Genomic DNA, 26,493 nt, shown 5'->3' with positions numbered 1-26,493 from the left:
TTACAATTTTAAAAGTAGGTAACTACTATTAAAAAGTGTTAAGCCATTAAAAAATAAATAACTAGTAACTAGTTAAAATAACCAATACAATATTTTTATTAGAATATAAGATAAAAAAAACGTCTGATCGCATTATACTCTAAATTCTAATACTGTAACGGAATTCATAAATTATTTAAAAAATAAAATAGTTTTTGGGAAGAAGTTGACTTTATTTATATTGTTTTAAATTCAGATTTACAAAATCACAATAGCAGGTAATTAACTTTTACCCTAATACTTAATGAAATTAAACAAAATAAATAATTATTTCCCAGAAAATTATGAATAATTAGCGTACCTAGCTATAAAGGGTGGTACAGTAACTAATACGATCTAATTTAATTTGCGAAATTCTGCGGTTATCAAAGTTTATTTCATGATGTACCTAGCGTGTAGTATGTAATATGTACAAAGTCTAAAGTTAGCAGAAAATGCGTTTAATGTGCATATACAAAATAGTTAAATATAAATAATCTATAAAATCAATAGGAATATAATTAAGATTAAATATGTTTTATTAACTATTTATTTATTTCATATTGTTAATCTAAGAATCATCATAAATTATTCAATGAAATGTTTAAAAACATTTTTAGTTCACAAACATTAATTATTATAGACTATAATTAATATTATAAATTTATAAACTTTTATGTGACACAAATAATTTATACCCACCCTCTCATTGAAAGCACATGCAGATATAATTCTTACTAACCTAACTGGGTAAGTAGGTACCACTGTTGGTGACATGGTATTTTATGGGCTCTGTATAATATATAGAGTAAAGAATACAGTAAAATAATTTCTAAAACTAAAATAATTTAAATCCTGTTTAAACGTACCTATATCTACAGGCTAGAATAAGAAAAATCAATTACTAGTCCATTTATCAAATTTTTATCATGAACATGATAAAAATATCTCTTTAAAAATCATATAATTTTCAATTAATATGACAACTACATTGTTTTTTAAATATTTTTGGGTTATGTAACTTAGTGTTCAAAGGATAAAACATCTACGGGTTTATCAAATACTACTGGAACTATTGTGATTAGAAAATTTTAGTCATTAATATTAATCTATCAACAATAATAATTTGTAAAAATGGCTCCAAGTATGATTAAGTATAGTAAATATTAGTTCCAATACAATGCCTGTTTTATATTTTTTTTAAACCATGTTTAAGTACTATTATCCTTAATACAAACGTTTGAATAAATAAGAAACTACTCATTCAAATTTTAAATTAGGTCATCAATATTTTCAAAAAAAATATCTTTCAAATTAATTACAGCACAAAAGAGGGATTCTGATTTGAAAACAGAAGTTTGTATCAACATAGGACGTTCTTAAAATAAAGCTCCTTAATAGTAAAAAAAAATTACCTGAGTCTATTTAAATATTCTAAAAATCAGAATTTTAATAAATTTGTTACTAAAAGAAAATTGGGATGAGTATACTTGGTGAATCACTCTGTAGTATACCATTTATATAACATCTTATAATGTAACTTATATTGTATTAAAGAAAAATTAAATGAGAATACATTTGATTTAAAAATCCATATAACATTTATGCTATTAATGTACCGAAATGGTGTTGTGTGTAATATGCATTATGTAAAGATACATTTTATTTTTTTTGTGTAGATGGTTCATTTTATAGAAGACCAAGAATAATCAAGACTACAGTGTAGTATTAGTGTTTTGGATATAAGATATAAAGCAAATAATATATTTAACCAGGTATTTAAATTTAAAATTAACAATACTAACTAAACCTATTCAATGTGCATTTTGTACTTCAAATTTTATTTTTTATTACTTAAATTCGTATTATAGCTAGAAACTCAATTTTAACCATAGTGATATTCACATAACATAATAAGCTATAGATAAAATATAAAATTATAAATTTAATACTTTTTACTAACAATTTTAATCAAATAATAAGTTATCAATATCAAAATGATACCAAGCATACTTTATAGGAAATCTCAGATTAAATTTTGAATAATGAATATTATTATCATAATCCATGATATCTATAAATAATGTTTACCTATTTCTTGATTTAAACAGTAGTCTCCTTTAAGTGAACGAAGTTCTTGTCATCGGGAAGTTTAGAGTCAAACAATGTCCTTTCCCAAACATTTACTTCTGTAAAACCTTTTAAAATCATAAAAATCAAACAGTTTAACATACTGAAAAACAGAAAAAACAGTTAAATTGTGCTTAGTGCATCCATTATTTATTAGTGTTTTTTGGTAAATCAACATTTTCTAAAATTTAAAAATACAAAATCAACTAAAAATAATTTAAGTGCAATACAAAAAAACAGTTAATAGTTCAAAACGAAATATGTGCACAAAAAAAAAAAATAAATAAATAAAAAAATAAAAAAAATGAAATATGCTATTTAGGTACCATACAAATAATTAACAAAATCATAAAAAACAAAACAAATTATAATTCATATGAAGATATATAGCTATATTATAAATATATAAAAAGAAATTAAGAATGTTTATTTGCTTACACTAGTTGAATGGCACAATTCATAAAAATCAAGAAATATGATTGGTTATAGTAATTACGGATTACACAAAATATTTCTACAAATTCTAGATTATCTGTATAACTACTGATTTTTAATACAAAATTTTTGGTTAATTAAATTAAAAGTTCCTTTAAGTTTTTTGAACCAGGAAAGTTTAGAATATTTTCATAGTTAATTATTATATCGTAAAAACATAAGTTAACTATTTAGAAGAATATTATGCATGTTATTATTCTAATATGTTTTATTACATAGAAGTCAACACAGGGAACTTTCACTTGACTTTAGAACTCTCCTATATTATGTAAAAGGATACAGTTATCCCAGGTATTATTTCCGAAATATTAGCATAAAAGTAAATTTAAAAAAATAAATATTCATCAGTAACTTATTAATAAGTAATTAATATCTATATGAATTTTCGTTTTTGTTTTATACAAGTTCTTGGAAAACTAAAAGTTCATTAATTTACATTATATTTGGTTACATGATATTTGTTTACAATTTTAATCATCAGTAACCTATTTTATATGTATATAAATTATAATTGAATTTAGAAATACTCATATAAAATTTATAAGTTACAACTTTTGATTTTTTTAATTGAAAATGTACACACACCAAGGAAGTTTTAAAACAATTAAAGTTTATATTATTGTTTAAAGCATAACATATTATTTATGGTTAAATTAGTTCTAAACATCTCAGAACAGTTCTAAATGTTCTGATCATCACGCATATAATATACATATTATGAAGTTATAGTAGAAACATTAAACTAATTTTAAAACTTTGTTTATGAAGGTATGTATTAAAATGTATTGAAATATAATATTTTGATGACATCATATTATAACTATTTGTCTTTAATCTATGTAACTCAATTATAAACACAAATTGCACTGGCTAATACAAAAATAATGATCAAATATCCTAAGTTAGTGACTACATTTCCACAAGCTCAGTATACATATAAGCGCACACACATACACAGATACTTAAATAAATTATAATTTTTTTAAATAGGAACGCATTGAAATGAAATTATGTATCACATTGCACTAAATTATAACATATATTAATTTTTGATTAAGCCATAACATATGTATTTTTAATATTTAAGAAAAACTTAGTCTAGAATTGATAACAAAGTGAAAAGCTAAATGTTTGTAAAACACTATTTTATTTTAAATTCCAATTATCCGCACCATAGTAATCATAATAAATATACATTCAGCAAAACTAATTATGCTAAAACTGAAGCTCATTTTATTGTCATATAAATAATTTTCATAACAAAGACTCATGATGCACGTGAAAACCATGTGAGTGGATTAATATCACAATGTAATTTTTTTTCTTATATATTATAAATTTAATGTAATAGTTCATTTCAGTTTTTTTTTAATGCATTAATCAACATTTTAAAAATTAACTGAATTATTTTCTACATGCTATTATTATAATATAAAAACAAATAATTTGATTGTATACCTATTTCGAAAACACTTGATAAAATTTCAACATTTTGTTTTATTCAAGGACCCAAACTTACAAATAGTTTGAAAACGGCTTGAATATTTTTATACCTCATGCCCATGGTGATGGATCACACATTATAATTGCTAATTTTAATGATGCGCTAATAATAGATGGTAATTAATGATATTATTATACACAAACACAAAAAATTGGATATCCGAATATTATAACATTCATTTAATACTATTGAAACATAATAAATATTACATAAAAGAAGTTATTATTTTGAAATTATAAATGTTTTTTTTTTTAGCAACTTTTATTTTGTTTTCCAATTTTACTTAACTGAACTAAATTTTATTAGTTTTATCAGATTACTATTTTGCTATTTTTAATTGCCTCTGTACTGTAGATATAAGTTTAATGTACATTATCACAGTCACACTACGTTTTCACAAATCATACAATGATTAAAAAAGTAATCACTATTTTATGTACATACATATCAAGTCATAGTTAGGTATAGTAATTCTAAAGGTTATCTCTAATTATTTTACAAATAATTAAGGTCAAGTATGGCAAGACAATTTGATTATATAATACGACAAGAAGTTGTAGGATCTCTACGGGCTATCTTTGTTTCTGTTAATGGTTGTTTCTCGCAAAATTTTCTAAATGCAAAAGAAGAACACCATTTAAATTTGTTCGTAGCTACTTGTTCAGATTGGTTGTCAAAATTAATAGGACAATTATCATCATTAGCGAGAGTTTTGTTTGAATTAGAATTGCATTTGTTTTTCTTGTCATCACAATTATTAGTTTCATCATCGGCAATTTCCTCAAACCAATCTTCGTCCGATGAACTATGATGGCTTTGATACCTTTGTAAAGGCATATTATTGAAACTAGGAATTGATTTGAGCCTGATACGTCTATTATGCTTCCAAGCTTTTTGCATGATCGTCGGAAATTTCCATTTGTGTGTTTTGCAAATGCAATTAGTTACGGGAAATATGCTTTTATGTGTTCCATGTTTGTCAGATATTTTTTTACGCAATAATCCACAAGTAAACGGCTTATTTGTTTTGCAATGACTTTCGGTATAATTTCGTGTTAAAGAAACATTGCCAAGTTTATTATCATCTGTGGATGTAGATGGTGCTGGAGGGATTTTAACTTCACCTAATACATCTATATCTGGTATAATTGTATCTACTACTGGAATACAACATTCATTTGAATCTACACATAAATGATCACCCAATAAAGCATGCAACGGATTTTGGGTTTCAGGAGGCACACGGTTAAGCTTACAAGCACAATCCACTCTGTCCACTATACCTGCATTGTTCTTAATGTCACATTTCAAGTATACAGGCTGAAAAACACAACAATTCACAAAATTTAAAAGTATCTTACATTAAATAAACATATAAAAAGTAGCATGTACAATAACTGTAATATAAACAATATTATTAGTAATAATAACAATATGAAAATTATATTTATTGAACTATGATTATTTTGTTTTTAATTCCGGTTAAAAGCTTTTCTAATTAGAATCAAAATATTGAAGGTTAATATTTTTAAGAGAATGTCAGGTGATGTCTTACAATTACATAACAAAATTATGTTCAGCAAAATTAATTTTATGTTATTAATTTTAATAATAGAGTGAATTAAACTTGAGAGTAAGAAAATCATCTGTACTTGTACGTCAGTTTTTTAATATTCTTAAATGAAATAATGTGATCACTTTAAATTGTTAAATTTTCCATGCTGTAGTATGCTGACTCTTAAAATAATCTTTATAATAGATAAATAACTTAGATGGTAAAATTCTTATTTTACCAAAAAATAAATAAAACCAAAGAATAAATAAAAATTGACAGATCATTTATTAATGAATCTAAGTATCTTTAAAAATTAAGTAATTTTAGTTGTGAAATTGTAGAACTTAGGAGATGTTGGCCTTAACAGTTACCAATATTGTAAATATTGTGTTAGTTTGAACAGTAATTATATTTTTTAAATACCTTATGATCTCCCATGCATTTTTTCTTTCCAATAAGATCATATTCCACTTCACCACAATTATCAACTTCAAATGCCTGGAAATAATAAGTAATGAAAAGGTTTATAATCATATTTAATACATTTTATCAATAATTCATTTATTTCATGTAATAACTTTGGTTGTAAGAATACATTTTTGGAGTAATTATGTTATTAGAGTCTTAGTACAATATGAAATAATATTATAATATATAGTATATAGAACCTTAAATTTTTTTTTTAAAATTTAGAAGCACTCCTTCTACGTAAAAAATAGAACTTGACTGACACGGGTGACATATGAAATGTATTTACAATAATATCAAATATTTATTTCTCAATTTAAAATTTAAAAAGTTATTTTGCATAATGGTATATTGTATAAGCTAACAGCATGACTTATAAGCTAATAATTATATCGTATAACATAGACACCATTTTTAGAATTACAATTTCATATACAGCTTGAATATAATAGTTACCTTTTCATTTATTAGAAGTTTAGCACCAGCGCTTAAAACTACCCTATCACACCAAGCTGGGCACCTTGTTTGCATATAATTCATTCCTTCATGTTCATTTTCTTCAAATGGATAACTTGGTTGAAAATTTATAGGAAATTCAAATAATTGATCTTCGAATGATTTTAATTCATGATCAAAATCTTTTAACTAGAAACAAATAAAAATAATATTTAATTGATATTAAAATAAAAAATTAGTTTAGCGCTGTGTGTAAGTGTGTCTCAAATTTAATATTATTTAACTTAAACTTAATTAAAAAAACATACATAGTTAATATTAAATTAATTTAAAGCTTATCATTTTTTTCTTCCTATTTGAACCAAAACATGATGGGCAATAGGTGATCAAGCATTACTTCCACTCAACCCAACCATTTTATACTAAATGGTATACTTATCAGTTATCGCTTTAGATTAATACTTATATATACATATTATATACTTCAATTTGTGAAAAAATAAATTACCCATGATCCACTTTTTGACATAAAAGTATTTTGATGGTCCAGATGTCGAAATTCTTTTTTCCTCAAAGTAAAAATAACCTAAAAACATATATACATCAAAATTACAATTAAAATTTTATGTAATATTTAAATTCATATTACATATATTTTCCATATATGTAATTTAATTATAAAGTCGACACTTACTTCATTTGAATCGTCTGTATACTGAAAAACTAAGTTATCTTTATCAACATCATCTTTTACCACGTCCAATCCCTCAACTATTTTCTGTAAAATAAAATGTTATACTTAAATTAACAATTTAAAATATATGCATAAGAGTTGTCTATTTTTCAATAAAGAATTTTACCATTATAACAGCTTTAGTGTCCGTGCGAAAATTAAAATCTCCAAATAAAAAAAATGGAGCAAATCCAGAATCATAATTACGAAACCTAAAATCATAAATTCATTAACAATAATATAAAAATAATCATTTATTTATAAATCAAGTATTACATAGTCTACGGTGAAAATAAAAAGGTAGAAAGTAAATAATCTCTCTGCTGTACAGTAGGAGTCAGTTGAGTGTATCTCGGCATTGAAAAGGCACCATAATTGATAAGATTTAATTTAAAGATAAATCACTATAAAAAATGCAAAACAATTCTGAGCCGTCTTACTTTTTAGTAACCAAACAACTATTTTATTATTAAATTAAAATTTTAACAAATTTTATCGCGGTACCGCATACCGAAACTATTTTAACCTCCCAAAAGTACTAATCGATTGAATTTTAGAAGAAGTCTCCATCAAAGTTGATGATCAGATCAGAGTATTTTTTCTACTATAAAGTGTTTGGACACAATTTTTTTTAAATTTTTGTAAAATCAGCTCATTTATTGTGATGCTTAGAACCTAAAATATAAATTTGATTACCTAAAAAATAATAATATTCACATTTTGATACATTGATGGATGACTGTTCACACAAACACTATACATTTCTTATGATTTGCTCATTAATGTGACTAATTTATATTAAAATATAAACCTACCCTTAACATATATATTACATGTGCCTCTTAGGTATAAAACGTATATCATGAAGAAAAAAAAAACTATTCACTTTTATTTTATAATAAATGTACTTACCGTTCTAACGTGTATTCAAGTGCTTTTTGTCTCATGACAGAATACACAGAAGAGTGCTGAAAATTAAAATATAATTACTAACGATAAAGACGAGAAAATATTTATCTATACAGGATCATAATAAAAAATGCTAAGCCAGCTATATGTTATGCAGTCAATGGAAGTTGAATAATATCATAAATAAATACTGTTCAATATTCATAGTATTTTATACATAAACAGTTTTTGTTTAATTGTTATATTAGACAAATTACTGAATGAAATATGTTTTTAATATATTATTAAAACTCAAGCAAAATTAACTTACAGATTGCATCGCAGTAAAATTTGAAGCATCGTGAAACAAATGAATATTTATGAGATCAAATACAGTACCATTTATCTTCCATCTAGTTCTTAAAAATCCTTTGCGAGACCATTTACACTAAAAATTAATGAAAAATAATAAAAGATTTAAACAATTCTACAAACTTTATTTTTAGACATGACACTAACTTCTGGAAAAAATTCTTGAGGAAATTTTGACTTTTCTTTTGTGGAAACATGTTCTATATTCCCAGAGTATGTGGTTTTTTCAGTGACAGGTAAAAACTCTTGTTCTAGAGTTTTTAAACATTTTATAGTACAAAAATAATGTTATGTAAATTAATTGTCAAATTAATATTTATTTTCCCACAGTATTTTAACAAATACATTTACTTACCATTAAAATCCCATAAAGATGCTTCTTTTATCGCTTCGTGTATAAAATAAAAGTTTCCTAAAGCCTAAAAAATAATAAAAATCATACATAAATAAATAACTAATAGGTAAAGTAGTAAAATAGAAAAATAATATTAATGCACTAAATTATATAATAAAGATAGAACTGTAATTATATATATATAGCGTGTGTTCACCAATATAGGGAACACTGAATTTCTCAGCCGGATTATATTGGTATAAATCAAATTTTTTTTACAAGCTAGTTGTTATAAATACAGATTTTCAGATAAATTTCAAATTTTAACCCTCTCGGTATGCGCATGCGCACTCCAATTTATTTATTTTACAATAGCAACTGGTATTTTTGATACCAAATTTGGATAGACTGAATTTTTTGAAGTCATTTTGACCGCTCAAGGTTAGGCAACCATGGCTCTAAAACCAAAATTGACTGAATGAGAGCCATTCAGCTTTTAATAAATCATACATTTTTACAATTCATTATAAAATGCATAAAACCATTTATAATTATTAATTATTGGTTACTTTTTGAATATTTTTACATATACAGTTGTAATAAATTTTAATTAAATAATTTTATATTCATATTATGTTAATCTTATTTATAACACGTATAAAAAAAAAATACGTAAAAATATTCAAAAAGTAACCAATTATAAATAATTATAAATGGTTTTATGCATTTTATAATGAATTGTAAAAATGTATTATTTATTAAAATTTGAATGGCTCTCATTCAGTCAATTATGGTTTTAGAGCCATGGTTAAATGGTCAAAATGACTTGATAAAATTCAGTTTATCCAAATCTGGTATTAAAAATACCGATAATACCGATTACTATTTAAAAAAAAATAAATTACATTAACATACCTAATAATATACTACAAAATACCTAACCGAGGGTTAAAATTTTAAATTTGTCTGAAAATGTGTATTTATAATATTTATATACTACTAGCTTGTAAAAAAATTTGATTTATTCAAACATAATCTGACCGAGAAATTCAGTGTTTCCTAAGTTGGTGAACACATGTGTTCACGTGTCATGGTTTATATATATAATTAAAATTATATTTAAAACAATAACTAAAATAACAGATTAGAAAATTAAATTAGAAAAATATAAATGTATAAATAATAGTAATTATGATTATAGCTTATGATGAAAAACTAGGCTTATCAATCTTGAGTAAGTATACATTTTTATGATGACAAATTAATTTTAATATATTAGATCTCACTTCTCTCTCCCTTGGTTCATGAAAGTAGCCCACTCAATCCCAATCCAACAGAAATTCTTAGATTTGAATATGAAACAATATGTATGTTCTAAATACTAAAAACTAATACAAAATAATGATAATTGATAAAATAAAAAAACCGAAAACCTTACCTAAGTACACATGATGTATATTTTAAGACTTGAGAAAAAATTAATCTTAAATTTTAAATAATATCATACATGTAGATATTGTAGTAATAATTTATTTGAGGCTCCGAAAACAAAAAATGTATAGTAGTTTAGTTGAACTGATTTATTTACATTCAAAATAACGAATAATGAGTTTCATTCGAAAACCGAAAATAAAAATATACCGTAACAATTATATTTGGCTAGTTACTGTAAAATTTTCAGCTGATGTGAATTCTTCATCAAGAAATACTTGAGCTCTGTTGAAGATCCTTAATTCTTTGCTTGACATCAACAAACTGCAATCAAATTAATTAATACTTTATTACAGATAACAGTATAGAATTTCACATTTTTAAATAAAAATAAAAAATCCACTAAGAAGCTTCCTGTACAATCAATACAGCTAATATCAAGAAATCTCAATTTCTGGTCACATTTTATAATGTAAGGGGTTTGTATAACAAAAACAAGACAACTACATTTCTGTCAAAAATTTATTTGTGGCCATTTAATTCGAAAAAAATTGACGATTACAATAGAAGTTCAGTAATCCGGCCTTTTGATAATCTGGAATGTCCAGCACAATAAGATTATTCATTTTTTAATATAAGTAAAAAATTCAATAAGTAAAAATGTGTTTTAATATGAAATCCTATTAATACGTAACTTACTCTGGTTTAATATCTCTCGGATTCCCGAGATTCTACTATATATCTGTGTAAGAACAAGACAAATCCAATAACTTGTATAGGAGATAAATTTTAACTAGAGCTGCCTGGTTTATGAAAAGTTTTGAAAAATTGATTAGTCTCGTTTTTGCACGGACCCCTTTAATTTTGATCATTTATATTTTATATGGATAAATTGGATTTTGAAAATAACTAAAAATGCTTATTCAACATAACCATAATAATTTATTTAGGTACATACGTAAGTCTTGAACAAATTTTAATAATTAGTCATTGAAATTACTATTGATAATTTCAGTCATATTATCATTTTATTATTTTAAATACAAAAAATAAATATTAAAAACTCATATTTTAATGTATTAACTATAACTTTTATAATCATTATTAACCTATTATATTTGATGAAACAAATATAAAGAAGTAGTGTTGCTAAATACAAAATTATGTATAATAGAATATAATTTGTTCACTACACATAATGTTACCAAACAATTGAGCATTGTATAAATGAAAAGCTATAGAAAATGTAATTGTTATTTCATGCAAAAAACCATGATTCAACCTTATAATTAAGTTTTATTATACAAAATTATTAAAATTATTTTGAATTATAAACTAAATAACATGTATGTTAATGAGCTAATTGCGAACAAAAATAAATTTACATAAATTATGATTAATAATTAGGAGTCATCAAATGATTTTGCTAGTTAGAGAGTAAGTATAATATTACTATAGTATACAATATTGATGATACATGTTCGAGAGAATTTTTTTTTACCACTTGAAATTTAATTTGTAAAAAAAAAATCGGATGTTGTAAATTGTAAAACATTGAGCTGCTTGAAATAGTAAAATAAGTAGGTATAAAAATAAATGAATAAAATAGGCTTTTTCCTCCAATACAAAAAGAAACAGCAAATTTTTAACAAATCAAAGTAGATATTTAAATTTAAATTGTTATTTATCAAACTCAAACAAATAAATAAATAATTTATTAAATTATTAATTACCTAACAAAAAAATTGACGTGTTTCATACTTTCTTCATAATTTTTCCCACCAACCTCTTGACAATGCAATGCAATAAAATATGGATCCAATCTGCTCACAGTCTAGATTTTAAATAAATAATTTATTTATCAGTTAATAAGTCAACATTTACTAACTACCAATAATAATAACATAAGATTAGTCATTATATATTATTACCCGTATTTAAAAATACAATTTATTTTAAGACAAATATTTTAACTTACATTTAAAAATTCTTCAGTCCATATTTTTAACATCACACTTGGCTGAAAAATAATAAATTAGTCCATCAATAATACATTCATGTTTAATTAAGTTGAATTACAAATAAGTAATAATATGATGAACATACTAATAACTTGAGCAAATGTTTTAAGTTAGAAAAGGAGGAAAGTAGGTAAGAGGGAGTGTGTGTGAGAGAGTGGAGAAGGTCTGTCGACCAACATGACTAAATTAAAGTATATTATGCTATATTACTATCATATATTTGTATTGCTATTAATAACTAAAGCAATAATTTATATTTATGTTATTGATTTTAAACTATTGCCTATAGATAGTTTATTTAAAGGCAATAGCTCAAAAATCAAAATGAATCTAAATATTTTGAATATTCCTTCCCCCACACCAAAAAAAAAAAAAAAACAATATTAAAAAACACTCATGATTGTAAGAAATCAACATACGTTCGCTCCACTGGGTATCTAAAATTAGGAAGTTCCTGCACTGCTATTAGGTTAGGGGTCAATCCCCCCCCAACCCCTTTGTCCATTAATTTTGTGTCTATGCCCTACCGCGCGTATTACAGCCACAATTTATTTAAATGTATTACTATAGTTCTGACAACTCCATCCACGTAGCACAGGTATTTTATCATTTTTTATATTTTATAGGCACGCCACTGCCAAAGAAGGTTTCGACGAGTGTATTTTGTCGTCATCGAGAGGATACGTTACACTATACCGTCGTAATGGACGTATTAAATTTTGATTCAATGATAAACCATCGACACCGAAAACAATATTATTCCGGACGGGGACAGCGGTGAAACCACCGTCTATGCAACTATTTCTAAGCGTGTTTTATATAGTTATATATATTTGTATAACAATTAGTAGTACAATTGTATACAGTAAACCTATACGGTAAGCCGAACTATAGGCTGACAAAAACAACATCGCATTAATTATATCACAGACAATAGTGATCATTAAAATATTAAATCATACGTACACACGTTATTGTCATTAACTATTATAAATCAATACCGATGTTTGACGTGAATGCTGCAAGCAACAGAAACGTGTTGTTAGTAGCACAGCTTAAAATTACCTGACATTTTGGAAATATCATATGGATGACGGTATAAAAAAAAAAAAAGGTAAATATACGTAACGGCGAAATACAACAGGGGCGTCTCCAGACCTTTGTTTGTGAGGTGTGTGTGTGGGGGCAGGGGCGGCTTTTAAGGGGGGCATAGGGGCCATGGCCCCCAAGACATTTTACTCTTATTTACCAGATCCCTATTTTTTGTTTCATTAATATTAATATTTTTATATATTTGTTCATGTATTATATAAATAGTAAATACACTAATTATTTCTATATTATATTAAAACTTTCTGTCTAATTTGAATATAGCGTAAATTTATACATACAAAATAATACTGGCCCTCCTCCAAGCAAAGAACTAAAGCCGCCCCTTGTGGGGGGGGGCGAAATAATAACAAAATTAATATTTATTTACATGTTAAAACTAAAAGGCACAACTGCAGAGCATAAAACGATTGAGAATATTATACCTTTGTAACAACTCGATTGAGCATGAATATTTTATTGTACATCCATATTATATAATATATATATAATAGTTATAAATTATAATAATATATTATATTTTCTAAAAATTCTATGAATCTATGAATACGTGTTTATGATGACAATATATGAGCAAATTTGATATAATATTATAATTTCATGTAAAAAACAAAATGTCAAGTACTTTAATATAAATAGTAAAATTCACCAATAATAATTATTGTACTACGTAAGTCGGTCCACCTTATGGGGGGATGGAGGAGCGGTCACCGCCTTCGCTCCCCCCACAGGAACGCGCCCCTGAAGTACGACTAAAATACAGTATTCTGCAAATATTTAAATTTCTCGCGGTATTTAGTAATTTTTTTCTCCAATAATTGTAAGAAAAATATTGTGGAAGTTGGGTATTCATAAGTAACAACGAAACAATTTTGCTACAACAAACCACATAGATTTTCAGTAATGAAGAATAATATTGTTCTACTCCAAAATGTCATAAAAGATAGAAAAAAATTGATTTAGTATATAAGACCGGTATCGTATATATTTAAAACGATTTTTTTTTCATCTATTAAATTTCAATTGTTTCAACAAAATCTTTGTCGAAGCAATGTTTTATGTATATACATATAAATTATTTAATTAACTACATAATTAGGTAATAGAGTAAAAAAACAATTTATGAATGATTTTAATTTAGCAAATTGTACTTAAATCATGAGTTGATTTAAAACTCTAAAAGTGGTTCATTGTCGTGTTGTTCCTGTACGTAGAAAATTTTGTATTTGTATAGGGTTGGAGCTTACACTCTGCAGTATTCATTATTTAACTGAACTCGGAAAGTATCCACATAAAAATATAAACAATTTTAGCTGAGAGGATTCGATATAATGATTTTCTATCTTTGCCTAACACACACGCGCGGCATACGATTTTAAACTTTTTTTTGTTGCCACATGCACCAATTGATCTACAACAGGGTTCGGCGAGTAATTTCTATTGGAGTCCGGAAGATTAAAATAATAAATAAATGAGGTTCAGCGAAAAAAATGTTTGCCAAACCTTTATGTTTTTATAATAGTAATATGAAGAAAAAATGTTAAGGCATGTCAACGGTCCGGAGGCTTTCTGCGTTCCACGGTCCGGATTCGGACCGCGGTCCGCCTGCAGTTGCCGACCGTTGATCTAGAATGAAGATCGCTTCATATTCTAAAATTCGCTTCAAATTCTAAAAACAATTTGAATTTCTCGTCAAAACTACTCTTATTGATACCGACTTTACCACATTTTTTATACTATCCCCCGAAATTCCTAAATACTTAATATTAAAAAACTGGTATATTGAAATATTTGGAGGAGTTAGGTTAGGTTAGGTTAGGTTAGGTTAGGTTAGGTTAAAAAGTTAAAGGCTAAAGTTAAATCAAAAATAAAGAAAAATCGATCTCAATAAGTAGACTTGATGACAAATCCAAATTAATCTATTTTTTTTTTTTTAGAATTCTTAATATCGCTTCACTACCTATTAATTTGTATGTTTGAAAAAGAACATGTCTTTATCAAATGCTATGTTTTCCGTGGGATAGACAGAGACAGATGTATATATATTATATACCGATACCCACAAGGAAATAATACAAAAATAATTTTTCGTTACAATATAAGGTAAGTACATATAAATATTTGTTAGATCTTAGTAGGTCCCAGATGTTTACTGCATTTTTTTTTCTTTTATCAAATTTAATGGTAACCTGTGTACAGATTTAATTCATGTTCTACTGAATTAAATAATAAACTATTTTTATTTTGCATATTTTTGTACATTTTTATAAAAAAAACAATTCAAATTAACGAAATATACAATTAATTCTATAATTTGTATACTATATAAGTTTTATAGGTGGTACACTTCAATCTACTACACATTTACGCAAAATATATAATATATATTTATTATTGTGTTTGTTTGGGACGGACGACGGTACTTTATTAGATGCCTATAATGTATATTATAATAGAAAAATATAATTTTGTATACGGTGACGACCGGACAACGTATTAGTACGACTTAAATTGCCGTGTCGGTCAAAACGTGTATTATATGTAAATTTAAAAAAATTATTTTAAATTGTAGTAAAAAAATAATAAATGAAACAACTAGGTAATAAAAATTAAATATTTATGTTTTATGAAAAATAATGAATTTTTGTGCATACTTTGGTGGTTTTTTTTTACTAAAAATGAATATTTTATAAATTCTATTCCACCGAATTTAAAAAAGCTCGACTCCCTTTCGACCAAAATGTCCAAAATCGTACTCTTCTCTTATTTACAGCCAATTCACTTTTCAACAAAATTTAAAATAGGTCAATTCCCTTTTAAAATGTAGGAAATTATTCAAAATATAACAACATCTACATTAATATTATTTTTTGTGTTAATACGTCACAATATATATAATATATTGCATAAAAATAATAAAAAATTTAACGATTTTAATTAAATATTTTCAAATCAGTATATAGAGTATAGATAAGTTATGATGATTATTTAAATGAATACCAATGTAATTTACACATCTACTAATAAAAAAGGGTTTATGTAAAACTATTATTGGAATTTTTGGAACATTTATAAGTTCTAATATACCCACCAAAAAAAAGAAAAGAAAAAAAATAAGACAAGAATTTAAAACTTAAACATTCTTCGCTTTGTTTATAGAACACCTATTTATAATGATGGCTGTCAACTTCAGAGTACTTTTTTTTTTATTAGAAAAGAAAATATACAATCTGTAAATATATATACAATAAGTAATTTTGATGGTTTTTTTTTTTAACAAGGCTTGATGACGTGAGTGAAGAGGGTGCCCAGTGACACTACTTCAGCTTGATTAGATTGGTGGCCATTTAGTTAAAATGATTTTTTTTTTTTTTGACTAACTGATGGTAATTATTTTTAAGTGTTAAGTAGGTCGCGTGGCCATTTACGTTTGAGGCGGCGGATAGGGTTATCTGGGAGTGAGAAAGAAGAGAGGTTTGAGATGAGAGGGTTAGGATGATTAATAGTATTTTTATGAAATTTTTTGGTAGTGATTTGACGCTATTTCAGAGATAGTTGGAATTTTTAGATCCTTATGTTGAGTGCGATTGCTGACATACCAGGGAGAATTGGTTAAGAGTCGGAGATTGATGGATTGGAAGGCCTGGAATTTATTTAAGTTAGAGTTTTTAGAGGTTCCCCACATTTGTATGCCATAAGTCATTGCAGGTCGAATGATTTGTTTGTATATGAGAAGTTTATTGTTAAGAGAGAGGTTAGATCGCAGGAGCTGTCTGAATTTATGGAGTTTTAGATTCAGAGTACTTATGTCAAAAACATATATTTTTAATTAAAAAGTAATAATCAATTAAATATTATCCTATTTTGAAATGAGAATAGGTGCCTAATAATACTCATTGATATTTCACGAGGAATTTTAATAACTCAAAGCCAATAGTAAAATATTATTCGTATACGACATTATATTATATAATATAATATAATGTCGTACTTTATAAACATAAAATTATATAATATCTATTTCTTAACACTATTTTGTGGAGTTTAATATTCAGCGTTATATAACTGGCTACTATTGTTCAACCAGTATTCAGAGTTTAAAAATGAATAGTGTGTATATACCTATTATTATTGGTACGAGTTTAATAAAATATTTAAAATATACATTGCATGGAGGCATAAAGCAACATAATCATTATTAGTAGATAGGTACCAAAAAAAAAAATAGGTACCTATCAATCGGTTTTGTAATTTGTTCAATACGAATAGTCAAAAATACTAAAATAGTCAATACAAACGTCAATATAGGTACGTTTTACGTAACGCAACTGTAAAACGCTGTAGGAGTGGAAACGCCTCTCAAAATCTTGAATTTTTATATACACTAAAACATATCATACAAGACATAATATAATGTATAAAAGTACGATACACATAATCGTAATTTTTATAAATAATTTAACTTATTTAGTTCTATATACAGCGTAATAAAGCTGATTGATGTCCCAGTCCCCTTTCGAAATTAATCCTACACGTGTATATAACTACAGTAGACAGCTAGTAGGCCAATATGGGTTAAATTGAATTGTATATTGTAAAATTGTACGTGTCTCGTGTGGATGCGACAAACAATCCTTTTACACTAACAATACTTCAAAAAATTTAGATCATTGCAACTAACAATGAAATTCTAGAATCTACATATTATAGTTATTTAATTTTTCATGTTTTTTTTTTCATTACTACACATATTATTATATAGCTAATTTTCTATTAAAACGTAAATCTGTTTTAAGAATATTTTTACTTTTTCCATAAAAAAAAGCACCAAATTTAAATACACTATTTTTATATTAGCGAGTTAATATTAAAATATTAATATTTTAAAATTAAAACGTCTTTTTGAAATTTTTGTTTTGTATTTTTCTTAAAATAGATGTTTTTTGAAATCATTACTTATTTTTACAACTTTAAATTAATAATTAATGGAAATGGAAATTTTCGTTTTAAATTAAAAATTTTTAAAAGTTAAATACTTTTAGCTTATATAAAAAAACAATTTAACCAGGAAATTCGAAAAGTAACAAAGTTACACATAAAAGGTTTTTTAACTTGGGTTTTATCATTTTTATATGGCGTATACAGCATCAATACAAATACGACAGAAACTTCGTCGCACCTACGTTACCGTGTTAATAAGTTATAACTATCGACAGATTATTTTCATAACATACTTTAATCAAGGTGATAACAAAACAACTTTTAAAAACTATAATCAGTAAGCAACGTCATACTAAACATGTTTTGTACATAAACAGAAGTGCGTTACATATTATTAATAAATCCTATATAATAGCAGACAAACAAAGTCATTTTTAGCTATTACGCTATATTATCACTAAAAAATAATAAAATAATATTATACATTATTTTATTATTTTATTATTATATCTAACAATAACGGTCTATGACTAATATTATGCAGCTGTACTTACAGCCCCGGGAAGTGTAAAAAATGGCTTTCCAAATAGATATGGAATTAATTAATCGAAATTAATTTTTGTTGAGAAAATAACTCGAATGAACAATTCGATTTACCTCAATATATTCAATTATGGGTACGCGGCGCACCGCAGTGATAAAAATATAAAGTCACAATTCATAACTCGTCGTATGATGTGATAATTTTAAAGTTAATTCGTTCAGATATAATTTTTTACCACCACAAACGAAACCCTATGTTACGCTCTGTTATAAATTTACAACATATTATAACTTATTAATAAGGGAGCAAGTGTCATATGTCAAGTGTGTTATTATGCAACAGTATCGTAAAACACGATTTAAGCTGTATAGGTAATTGTATATATATATACGACACTGCGGCAGCTTACTTTAGAAATAATAACAACTATATAGATAATATTATACATGTATGTTTTATACAATAATAGGATTATATTTATTTTTGTCCTGAACTCGGTATACAAACACGCATGAAATAAAATATAAAAATTATACATTCAACATTTTAAACGTTATTATTATTTGAAAGCTCGTAAATTTTTTAAAATACAAGTCATTTCAAACTATTATATATGATTGATTTCACGTTTATTCCTATAATATACCCGACATGAAAACAATAACTGATTCTTTTATCTGAAAATTAGGTTTGCATAGCTTGTAGATAAGTAGCTTAAAATTAATCTCAATGCTTTGGAAATTTTCATTTATATGTACGTACATACTATACAGAAGTTATAATAATGAAAAGAGTTTTGTTTGTTTTTGTTTTCATTATTATTAACAAAAAATTTACACTCGGCGATTTAGGTCATTGGGATGAGAGGAGTACTATATTTTTTTTTAAAGGTATTGAGACAACGGAAAAGTGTACATTTTTATAATGTTTTTGGAGTCCTCCTAATATTCATAACGAAATGTTTCAAGTTCCTACAACAGAATTGACTTATTGCTGTTGAGTGTTGAGTATATTGACTATAAAAACCCTTGAGATTTTTAGGTTTCTGTCTGAACTTCGACGAATGTTCTATTATAGATTTTCAAGTCTTAGTTATTAACATTCGTAATATTAAAAACTTGACGGGTATATTTTTAACAGTAATACAATATTAAATGTTTGCTTATTTTGATAATTTTTTCCAACATTTTAACTTCGAACGGTTATGAAAAAAATGCTGTGCTTGATGTTTTTTTTTTTATTTATAAGAAACATATATTTGGGTTCTTGTATTATTTTCAAGTATTTTGGCCGGCCATAAGAATATTCAAAGAAAGAAATTAAAAATTAAAAATTAAAATTAAAATGCTTATAAATAGCTAGATTTAGAATAAATTATTTTGAAAACTTCATGGAGTATATAAAATGATTTTTAGGTAATAACGAAATGTTAAAAGTTTCTGTGGTTAATATTTATAATATTTGAATAAAAACCAAATACCAAAAATCGTTTGATGAAAAAATCACAATTTTATGTGTGAATATCGAATAATGTCAATATTTTTACTTTAAGACACGCATATAAAATTATTGTTCAACTATGCTAAATTTTTATTTATAATTTTTGTAAGAACATTTTATGAAGAATTTTATTTAAAATGTTTAATTTTTACCTCATAAGTCACAAACAACAATTTAACCGTACATAAAACGTAAAAAATAAACAAAGTTCAAATACCTATCTATAAATAGGTACCTAACCTACCGTTCAAAAAGCAGGAATATTATAAAAATAATAACATGGTTACTACTGTTTATAGTAAATAGTAAATACTTGTATGAATATTGCAAGGCTTTACGGTTATCTATTTTTGCATTACAATAAAGAAACAAATCTGATTTTGTCGAAAGTAAGTTTTGAGGAAATATCAAATATACCAGTCTTTCCTTAATTTTTTTCAAAAGTACCCGGAATCCTAGAGTATCGCAACTTAATCCAATTGGTTATCAGAACCGTACAATTGATTGTTGGAGATTTTTTTCAACTAGGTATAAAATATATACTAAAAAATAAAAACACACACAGTATTTTAAAATCTACCAACTTAGTCGTTACTCCGCCCAGAATCCAAAACAAACAAGCAGATTGATTATGGAATAAAAAAAGGAAAAAAAGGATAAATTTTTAGATAAATTAATAAGAGATTGCAGTTAATATAGCTTTTGTTAAATGTATTTAGATAAAACATTTATGTCCTTTTAAATGTATATTTTTTTTTATTATTATTACATTTAAACCCTCAATTTATTATTTATTAAGTACTCATTCAGAATGAAATTAATAATACTCTATTTATTATAATTCTCAAAAAAATATTCTGGAATATGTAATTTAAAATACATTGTGTCATTCAAAAAAATGAAAACGTTTGTAAAATGATAACGTCACAAAATGATATAAATATAACTTTTTTTTTTAAATAATATTATGACATTAAATAAAAAAAAAAAATATTTAAGTAGGTACTTAAACGTGTAAACTAGGCTTCACATTCTCAAGTCACAAGTCTCAAAACTATCAAGAGAAATTACGAACACTATAGGAATAGTATTTGACTCCAAACTTCCTCATTTAAAATACATTAAAAACTTAATATCCCAAATCTCAGCATAATTAAAATGATTACGCACACATAGTGGGGCGGTGACAACTCCTCCTTTCTAAAAAATCTCTATATATATATATAGAGTATAAAGTAGATCTAAAAAGATTTTCGAATAATGTTGTGGTCTACCATCTACAATTTTCACAAGGATTTTGTTTTCAAAGTCCTGCGCTTATAGTAACTATAAAATTTTCACTAACGATCGCGACTTCATCATCACAGTTTCCGTGCTAGAGCGTAATAATGTAAATCTATTATAGCATAACTATAATGTAACCTCAATCCTTAAATATAATATCTTGGCGGGAGTTCTATATTGACGAATATCTGTGAATCACGAATATTGTGCGTTATTGTAGAATATATTGAAAAAACAACGAATTTGTACGAATTATTATACGAAACGAATAGGCGCACGACGGTGATGTGTAACCTTTTATGATGGAAGTAACTATTCATCAATTTTCGAATAATTTTTTAGAGTAGGTAAAGATTACAGATAAACCGTTAATAAAATACTGTCAACTGTTTTAACCTACCTACATACATACATACACTTCATGATAATATTAATTGTATCCCTCGGAAGTCAAAGGACGAACGCGTTGCCACCGTCTTACAAACGCATTAACCACAAACTGTATATTGCATGTTCTAAATAATCCATTTAAACTCCGTCATGGCTAATATAAGAATGAATATTGACCTATTGTTAAATTCAGAAGTGCCTAAGAATATTATCAAATATTCTAGCGAATATCAAATATCATAGATTTTTGTTTGAAGTTTTTGATTTTAAGACGAGCGATCTGACCTATTAAAATTGTAAATTGTTTTTATAACTTCAAATGCTAATATCTCACTTTAAAATTAAAGTATAAAAAAAAAAACAATTAGAAATTCACTAAAAATCTCACTGGGATTTCCTACCTCGAAAACTTTTGATGATAGGTTGATTTTATCTATCGTTTGTATTACAATCGTAATGGAGAAAACGCGTGCAGGTGTATCATACTCCTAACGTAGCCAACATTATTAGTACCTATCATACTGGTTCTTGTGTCATTTTTAACTACAAAACGCTTCATCTCTTCAAAAGAAATTTGCAATGTGTGATTAATTAATATTAGATTATATTTGCTAGTGTAACAATTATTTTTACTTCGTGTTAAGTATTTAATTTAAGGTACCCACCATAGATTAATAATTAATCTTTATTTTACACCAAATACATAGTAGAATAGTACAATTGAATTGTACAACTGTACATAAACAGATATTCATGAAATTGAAATATTATTTTATAAAGCCGAGTACACAAAACAAATCAAAACAGGTGCAATAAAAAGTAATGGGTACTAACATTTTTTTTTCGTGTGTTTAAAAAAATATAATTTATTGATAATTGGCCACACACACTCGATCATAATTGTACCTATTTTTATTTTTATTTTTTTAATATTATTCAGTAATAAATTATACAATATACCAAAATAATAGGATCAAATTATATCATTATAATCATCATAGATTATTTCGACGAATATTTGACCCTTATTAAGCCCTTGATATTAAATTTCACTCTATCCACTATTTATGCTTTGATTTATTTTTAACAAGTATATCAATCTCTATTTTTAACTATGTAGAAATAATTATGATAGTTACTTCAGATAATTATAAAACACTAATAATCATAATGAAAAAAAAAATGAATTGTTCAATTATGAGAATATTAAGAGTAGGTACCTGCATTATACCCACATGTGTTGTCCTACAAGTGCGTAACATAACAAATTTTACGCTCAGAAGATCACGTTTAACTCCGTAAGTTTATAATTTAGAGTGAATAGACCTGTAATAAAATTTAAAAGTAACATTACTATCGAAGGATTCTTATAGGTTTTTTGTTATATTTTAAGTTCAAAGCGAGTTATGAGTATTTTAAAACTGTAAATTGTTTGTATATCTTAAAATGCTCATAACTCTCTTTAAAATTAAAATATAATAAAAATCCCATGAGCACCCTTTAATAACAATGTTACCTTTGATTTTTATAAAAGGTCAATTCACTCTAAATTTTAAATTACCAAAGCTACACGTGTTCTGCTGAGCTTAAAAATTGCCATGTTACGCACTTGTAAGACGGAGACAACAGAATATGCAGGTATCACGTCCTCTTAAACTAATAATTAAAATCTTTATTAAGAAATAATTATTTCATTATTGCAGTTTTGTTTATTATTTGAAAAGAAAATTTGGTTTAGTATATCGCTTTTTTCTATATATTATTCAAATAGGTCAAACAACTTTTAATAAATAAAATAATGTAAAATAAACAAAATTATCTGAACTTTCAAATATAAGTACTTGACCTTAAAAACATGTTTTAGTTGATAACTTTAAATCATCCTTAAAATCTCACTAGTATAGTAGATTACCATGTTATGGAATAATTAATTGTAAAAACTAATTAAAAATGTTTACTGGGTAAACCAGATGTAATTTACTGATGACTTCAGCGGTGTAGCAATCCGACCGCAAAGTGGGACAGTGCCTGGGCTTAATTGAGTTTTACAATAGTAGAGCTATAACAACTAAACTAGACCAACAGACTCAAAACTGGATATAAAACATGCATTATACAATATGTACCTATATAGTGAATGAATTGCAAAGCTAATGGAAGGCAAGTTAAAAGTCTTGAAAGGTGAAATCTAAATGTTTTTGGTTATGTTTAATATAGTTATTCCAACTCTTTTATTTTTTAATTTAATTGATCATACCTAATTTAGAATTTTCAAGAATAAAAAAGTAGAATTATTATCTGCACATTACTAATCATACATATTATAGTATATATCCTACATTATGAAATAATTTATTTTATTTAAAGGGTCAAAGGTAGACTTTAAGTTTGTACTAAATTGTGCAACAGAGAACAGTATGTCAATATACACCATTACAGCTTTTAATTAAAATATATCTAAATGTATTGTGTGTGTATTAATATTAGGTAATTTTTCAAGTGTTTATACATAGAACTTATACCTAATGTAGGTTACTATTTTAAAATACCTACTAACCATTGCAATGACAATTTGAATGAAGTATACACAGCTATGGACATAACTACATGAGAAACTTGAATTGATCGATTTGAGTTTGAGATAACTATATATCTTAGTAAGAATTTAAATCTTATCATTTAATAGAAAATATACAAGAGATGTGAAACAAAATAATTTTTGAATGAATGTCTTGAATTACAATAATTCGTCACCTGTTAGTCATTACTTTTCATGAAATTAGATTTTTGAAATATCTAAAACATGATGAATGGTATATTGTGTGCATTAATAAAAAAAAAAAATTAATTATAATTAAATTATAAAATAATGATCAGACCTATTCAGAATAAGAATATACCTATGCATACAATTGTGTAACAATATTACTCTTGTTTTGTAAATATAAAAAATAAAATACATAAATAAATATACAATATTTGAGCAAGAGAAATCTAATTCAGGATGTTATCAAAATTGATAACAATCCACTTTGATAACAATTTAAAATTATAATCTTCACTTTTTTAGTGAGATCTGAAGATTCAGATGAAAATGTATTAGTCATTGGTATGCATATAATATCTATATAATAATAGATTTTTAACATCAGTTTATGATTAAATGTTTTAGATACCTTCTCTATAAATTAATTAACCATCAACTATACTATAGGTGCTATTATACTACATGTACTGTACTATATATTAGTGGAAGCAAATAAAGTTAAAATATAACTCTATAATTCCAAATATTAACAAATCAGTGCAATAAAATAGCTTAGGACCTGACATCACGGTCAGTTATACATATTACATTTGTAAGTAAGGAAACAGGTTGTTGTTATTGGTTATTAATAAAAGAACCAATAATAATAAGTACTTTTTCTCTTTGTTCCAACTCGGTTTAATCACAAATGAAAAAGGTAGGCTTAGAACTCTAGATAATATGTTTCAGAAATTTTGGAATGTATATTTAGGTACGTCATGGTACTATTCAAGGTACTATTCAAAAAAATCTTTTAATCAAAATATTCAGAAGAGCGATGGAAGAGTGGCTGCAGGGCGATTATTATTTGTATTGCTTTTGACAGGATAATAATTATAATAATAATAATATCAACAATAGCATAGGGGTGTTGTACATGTACTCACATTTTCGAATATCGACCCAATGTTCGCAGTGACAAACAGAACGCGAGTGGAAGATTCGCAAGCCATGTCGGACCGGAATGGATGAGAAATATTGAGAATCAATCACACGATTTTTATTACTACGGAACGACAGCTAGAGCCGATCAACCGCGCACCGGAAGACCGTTTCCGACGACGGAGCGACTGCGTTTGACCGGAAAAACGACTCCGCGTCCGGTGCACATGCTCGCGCGGGGTCGTACAATATCGCTACCATAATAATGATAATAATAATAGTACGTATCCATTGTAATAATATTATAATTGCGATTACATTCGTAAAACACTCGCCCGCGAACGCCGTCGGAACACTTGAAAACAGCTAGTCGATTCCGCCACCGCAGCTACCACCTATACCATGATAATAATAAAATCATTATTATATTTTATTACAACAATAATAACACGCACAGACGTACTACAAAATTTTATTATTATTAACAGTATTATTATTTATTATTATTACTGCTGCTGCGACTGTTATTGATAAGGTGCATAATATTATAAACGACACGCCCACCCACGCTGACGTCAATGTGTCTCCCGCCGACACGCGCGCGTATTATTATCGCGACGATGCGCCCGTC

General features: G+C 25.9%; 1 protein-coding gene and 1 long non-coding RNA gene across 2 annotated transcripts; one reads left to right on the top strand and one right to left on the bottom strand.

Moving 5' to 3' along the window:
* Positions 1-1,564: 1,564 nt before the first annotated feature.
* LOC149055030 (uncharacterized) lies at positions 1,565-13,379 on the top strand. Its single transcript, XR_016191983.1, has 2 exons — positions 1,565-1,793; positions 13,032-13,379. It is a non-coding gene; the product is annotated as an uncharacterized LOC149055030 (long non-coding RNA).
* On the bottom strand, positions 3,961-26,462 carry 5PtaseI (inositol polyphosphate-5-phosphatase A). The gene is made up of 16 exons (XM_089228962.1): positions 26,326-26,462; positions 26,181-26,257; positions 25,868-26,116; positions 12,363-12,404; positions 12,118-12,218; positions 10,621-10,708; positions 8,975-9,038; positions 8,767-8,870; positions 8,579-8,695; positions 8,272-8,327; positions 7,487-7,571; positions 7,321-7,404; positions 7,135-7,212; positions 6,627-6,815; positions 6,126-6,200; positions 3,961-5,467 (listed from the first exon to the last, which is right to left on the bottom strand). Exons 3-16 carry the CDS (start codon positions 25,931-25,933, stop codon positions 4,682-4,684), a joined length of 1,935 nt encoding a protein of 644 aa, XP_089085088.1. The 5' UTR covers positions 25,934-26,116; positions 26,181-26,257; positions 26,326-26,462; the 3' UTR covers positions 3,961-4,681.
* Between the last annotated feature and the right edge of the window lie 31 nt (positions 26,463-26,493).

Source organism: Diuraphis noxia, unplaced genomic scaffold, assembly GCF_037042655.1.
Source record: "Diuraphis noxia isolate RWA-SAM2 unplaced genomic scaffold, SU_Dnox_SAM2 contig0005, whole genome shotgun sequence".
Classification (NCBI taxonomy): domain Eukaryota; kingdom Metazoa; phylum Arthropoda; class Insecta; order Hemiptera; family Aphididae; genus Diuraphis; species Diuraphis noxia.
This window is presented reverse-complemented; position numbering and strand designations above follow the sequence as displayed.